General features: G+C 45.1%; 1 protein-coding gene across 4 annotated transcripts in view; it reads right to left on the reverse strand.

Annotated features, from left to right (window-relative positions):
* Positions 1–4,523, reverse strand: part of wu:fi75a02 — a 17,226-nt gene extending 12,703 nt beyond the window's left edge. Inside the window, exons 1-5 of one of the 4 annotated variants that reach the window (XM_047373153.1) lie at positions 4,202–4,523; positions 2,388–2,498; positions 2,100–2,315; positions 1,111–1,519; positions 642–956 (exon numbers count right to left, since the gene is read on the reverse strand). In XM_047373153.1, coding sequence (XP_047229109.1) covers positions 642–956; positions 1,111–1,519; positions 2,100–2,315; positions 2,388–2,490 — 1,043 coding nt within the window. In that variant the 5' untranslated portion in view covers positions 2,491–2,498; positions 4,202–4,523. The remainder of the gene's footprint in view (positions 1–641; positions 957–1,110; positions 1,520–2,099; positions 2,316–2,387; positions 2,499–4,201) is intronic. The other 3 variants (XM_047373154.1, XM_047373155.1, XM_047373157.1) reach the window with 3 other exon arrangements.
* Between the last annotated feature and the right edge of the window lie 622 nt (positions 4,524–5,145).

A 5,145-nucleotide genomic window follows, 5' to 3' on the forward strand; every position in this document is an offset into this window, starting at 1 on the left:
CATATTTGCCTTCTACCCTCAATCCTGATGCACACTGGGACTACCTGAGCCACAGAATCTTTGGTTCTGGTTTGAGAAGCACCAAGAGGCAGGCCCCATCTAAATTTTCTTGAGAAATGTTCAAGTTACAAATTAATATTTGATCTAAAAGCCTTAAAAAGTTCTGAATTATATTTTAGTCTGTTTATTGCCTGATATTTTACACAGTATACAATTAACAACAATTTATGCAGTCCATCACTCCCTAATTCAGGTTCAATGCTCCAAATATAAATATAAATATAAATAAATGTTGAATTAATGCAAAAATTAATTCAGTTTCACACTCAGACAGGAAGCTGTAACATACTCCATTGGACTTCTGCTGTAGCAACATCATAAGTGTTTTCCCAGCGGTTGCCATGGCAAATCAACATATCAGCACTCTCTTAATGATGGCTCACACTGCACCAGTGAATGACCTTAACTCAAGATTAACATACTTGACTGAACTTATTGACAAGAGCTGGAAAAGATGGGTGAGTCAACCCAGAGCGACTCACATTTTCTGGAACACCCCTCAGATCATCTCCTCCATCTGCTCTCCAGACATTAACAACAGAGTCAACATCTCATGAATACTAGTGAAGTACTTTACATACCAGTGGTCACTGCTCATACTGGGCGGGGCCGTCCAGTCCCTCAGAGGGCGCAGAGGACTCCAACAGGCTCCACTCTTTACCCAGTCTGACACAGCCTCCATGGCAACTGCTGACAGGTGCAGCATAGGGGTGGGGTTAAAGCTTAAGGTGGTCTTTTGGAGCCAGGGGTCACAACCGATGTGATTGTGGGACAGGGGAGCGATGATGTCAGAAAACTTCCACTGTCCAAAGGACACAGAGATGCCTTTTGATTGGTTGTGGGTCTGACCAATCACAGCTGACTGGAGATGAAGCACTGCATGCTGGAAGTAGGAGCTGGAAATGAAGAAGTATGTGATCAATAGGACACCCTTGTAGGAGGTTGTACTGAACCGAGTCATGGCATTCTGTGAGGTCAGCCCATCTGTGATGCTGTGTCTGTAATCTTTCTCTAACTAGTTGTTTTTCTGTGTCTGTTGCCCTGACTCACCTGTAACCGTTCTTCCTGACCAGTACACTGAAGGCTTTCTCTGATTGGCTGGCTCCTCCCTCTCTTCGTCTGCGTTTCCTCTGGTTGGGGATGAGCAGTGACTCCTCCTTAGCTCCTTCTGCTCCTATGAAGGAGACCGTCATCTGACCCACAAACCTCTCCTTCTCCTCCTCTTTCTCATTTTTCCCTCCGTTTCCTGGAAGAATGAAGCCTTCGTGGCTTCTCCTCCTCGCCTCCTTTTCTTCATTGCTCCCCCTACTCTGGTCTGATTGGCTGAAGCTGCAGGAAGCAGGCGGGTTGTTGATGTCTAATAAAGAGGCGGATGATGATGAATAGGAGGAGGTAATGACATGTGGCAAGGGGGCAGATGTGTAAGAGGAGGAGGAGCTGCAGACGACAGCAGGTGTACCTACAGACAGGAAGCAGGAAGGTGACATATGTTTTATATCATGTGCTGAAGATACACTTAAACGTTCAGAGTTTGTGCATGAATAAATTATTTCCAGGTGAAATCTGAGCAGGAATGCCTTGAGCTGACATGGAAAGACCAACAGGAGCCTCCTAACACCTGGCAGTAGGCTCTCAGAACTTGACCCAAACACTAAAGTAGCAGATGTTTGGAGGCTCAGGTGAGTTCTGTTTTTAAAGGCTCCTAGCTGCGGTGCTGCTAAATGTGATGTTGAAGCTGTTGTGAATGTGCCTCAGTGGAGAGACTAGTCATCTTGCAATCCAAAAGTTGTGGGATTGATTCCAGCTTCCTCCTGCCACATGTTAATATGCCCCCGGGCAAGGCACTCAACCTCAAGTTGCCTCTTGACCTGCGTCTTGGTGTAGGAATGCGTGTGCGTTTGTGAGCGTGACTGGATGAATGTGGCTCTAGTGTAAAACGCTTTGAGTGGTCGGTACGACTGGAAAATGCTACACAAGTTCAGTCCATTTATCATTTCTTCAGTTTACAGGAAAACAAGGGAATGTCAGAAAGGACTCACCTCCTTCACTTCTCTGTTTCTTCCTCCTCCGGTTCCTCCTGCTCCTCCTCTCTAGAGAATCCAGACGGCGGCCAAGGGAAGCCAAAGCTCCTCGCAGGAGGTGTCGCACCTCCATCCGATGAGCGGCCAGGAGGCGGGGCAGAAGCGTGACGCAGGAGCAGCAGGGGGCAGCAGGAGGAGGACGGGGTGTAGAGAGCAGTGGAGAGAGATCTCCTGCTGGAGGTAAACACCTGTTGTTACCATCTTTACCATCAGAGGCACAGACAAACAGAGAAGAAACAAAACCACCTGCAGCCTCATTTGCATCAGCCAAAGGCACATCAGGGGGCGGGGTTTCTGCTGCCAGGTCAGGCCCCCTGCCATATGTCTCTGTCAGTGGACGAGAGAGCATCTCAAAGACTGAAGCAGGGAGAGAGAGAAAGAGAGGGTTGATAATAAACATATGATCAACCATCACCATGAGATGAGATGGTGGGGAGGTCTGAGGTGGAAACCGAGCCTGACACACAGAAAGTTCCCATCCGTCGCAGGAATATTAGATATGAGAAAAAATTTTCACGTTCTCTTTTTAACAAATGTTAAGATTCATTTATGTCCTCCCCACACATATAAAAATATTTGTGTTTTCTCTATTTTAACTGTAAGTTTTAATGATTAAAACATTTTTATTCAGAAAAAACGTCAGGTTTGCTAATTTACCGACCTCCTGGTCTTGCTCTTGTGTTTTTAGAGGATTTTTCTTAGTCTTTATCTTCTATTAAACTTGAGAAAGTTTGAATTCTTGGAGATTTTCAGACTCATCATAAAATGTAGAATCGGAGTTATTGACCCTCACAGAATCCTTTTATTTTAATCAGCATGCATCTGGTCCTACACATAAGAAAGGACATCTCCTTTGGTCTTAACATTGAGCAGCTGAGTGTTGGGGACGTTCATGTCACTAAACACTGCTGTGTGTATTTTAATCTCATCATTCGTCCTCATAAAATGATTTCCTAAAGGCGAATCAAACTGCTGTTGAGAAATTGCGAGAATTATTTGAGCCCAATTGTTTTTAAAGATGCGGAGATGCAGATTTTTTTTACCCAGTCTATTAATAGCCATTGCCTGTCTGTCCAAAATGAGGTAGCTCCTGTAAGGGTCAAAATATCCTCTCCTAAAAACCCTTGCTCTTGGATGAAATATGACATAATGGTGTATAGGAGATCATGTTGTAAAGTTTTTTTAGATAAAGCCTGATCCTAGCGACAATTTAACAACACTTGTAATATTATATAAGCCAGTATCTCTGCAAACCGATCTTCTATCCCTAACCTGGAGAAGCAAGAGGAGGTGCAAGAAGCAGGCTCGACATGCAGCAGGAGTTTTTTACTGTAACAACCAGAGGGCCTGCTGGTGGACACCAGTAGGGATGGAAGCTGTCAAGTTGAGGGAGGACGTCACTGACTGGGAGCAGATGAGGTGATAGCATGCTCCTCTGGTCCGAACAAAAGTTAGTTTGTCAGTCAGGAAAGATTAGGCAGTGCACTTCTTCTGCTGCAGGAGAGACACGGTCTAGACTCCAAATAACCCCCAGAGGATAAACCTTAGGGCTCCACCTTCCTGCTGAGATCTCCACCTCTGCTCTGCAGCTACAGTGTTGTTGACTAGAGAAAGACTAAGAAGGGAGGGGGTGGAGGCTGGTTCTCAGGAAGGTCACAGCTCAGGATCACCTGAACATACGAGCGGTTATCGTAGTTCGGATCAGATTATTCAACATTGTAGCAGAGATTTATGGATGAAAAAGTAATAGTTATGTGAAGGTTCTGATTTAAGGTGGACTGACACTTGGCTCGATTTAACGGACGGTGTCTCCTGGTCGGTCCTCTCCTCAGCCGCTTCCAGACCGAAACTGTTTGGACTAAATGAACGATCCACAGAAATGGAAAAAACTGGAAGTGATTCAGCTGGATGATCTGAAGGCTTTAAAGCACAATCTGAACCTGATCGGGAATGTTGGGAGCGGACAGGCAGACCTGATGGAGTTAGCAGATGCTAGCTCCGGTTAGCCGGCTGTACTGTTTGTGGAGCTCTTAACCCGGGATATTTAACGGTCAGTTTACCTTCCCGAGGCTCCGTGGGTCCCCGGTCCCCGTTAAGTGTTCCTCGTAGTCATTCTGGCGGCTCCCCGGCCGAAAGGAGTCGGATTTTCCGCACAGAACCGGGCTGAAGTTTTAGGATCGGCGTTACGCCACCGGAAGTGTTTCAAGCACAACATCCGCTCGGGATTTCAACTTAATGTCCTTTACAAATCTAGAGAGAAAACAAACCCCAAAATATACCCAAATAAGAATAAAGGGACAAAACAGGCTGAATTCAGACAGTTACTTTAAAAGACAGTTATTTAAAGCTCTTAACACTAGAACTCCCAAACTCGTCAGTTTGACGGAGAGCCTTCTGGATGCGAGGTGGTGATGACGTCATCGCATTACATTGGTCAGAAAGGTTTTCTTGCACGATATAAAATGATGGTTTTGACAAGAATTAATAATAGTATTTGATCAAAACCTATTACGTTTTATTATTATTTATAAATAGTATTAAAAAATAATACAGAGTAGCGGGTACATTTAAAAAAAAGCTTTACTAATCTGACCAAAAGCTGGACATCTCCATGTTACGCTTCCTTTCACTCCGCGGATATAAACTAATGGTAAAAATGTCTTCAGCTCCTCCACAATCATGTCTGAGGAGGAATCATCTCCTAAAACTCTGCGGGTCTCAACCAACCTGCAGCCCTGAACATGGATGAGTATTTCTGCGTCCACCAACCAGAGGAACCCGGTCTGGGCATCTTGGATCAGGCGCTCTGTCAACGTGTTCTGGCTCTGAAGCCTCCCTCTACTTTCTTCCTCTCCTACCACAGTCCACACAGTCCCATCCTTTCCTATTTCCTCCTCCTTCCCAGGTGTGCGCTCGTCTTGCGATGAAAACGCTGTAAAGCGCAGAATACAGGTCCTTCTCAAAATATTAGCATATTGTGATAAAGTTCATTATTTTCCATAAT

The sequence above is a fragment of the Girardinichthys multiradiatus genome, chromosome 8 (assembly GCF_021462225.1).
Source record: "Girardinichthys multiradiatus isolate DD_20200921_A chromosome 8, DD_fGirMul_XY1, whole genome shotgun sequence".
Classification (NCBI taxonomy): domain Eukaryota; kingdom Metazoa; phylum Chordata; class Actinopteri; order Cyprinodontiformes; family Goodeidae; genus Girardinichthys; species Girardinichthys multiradiatus.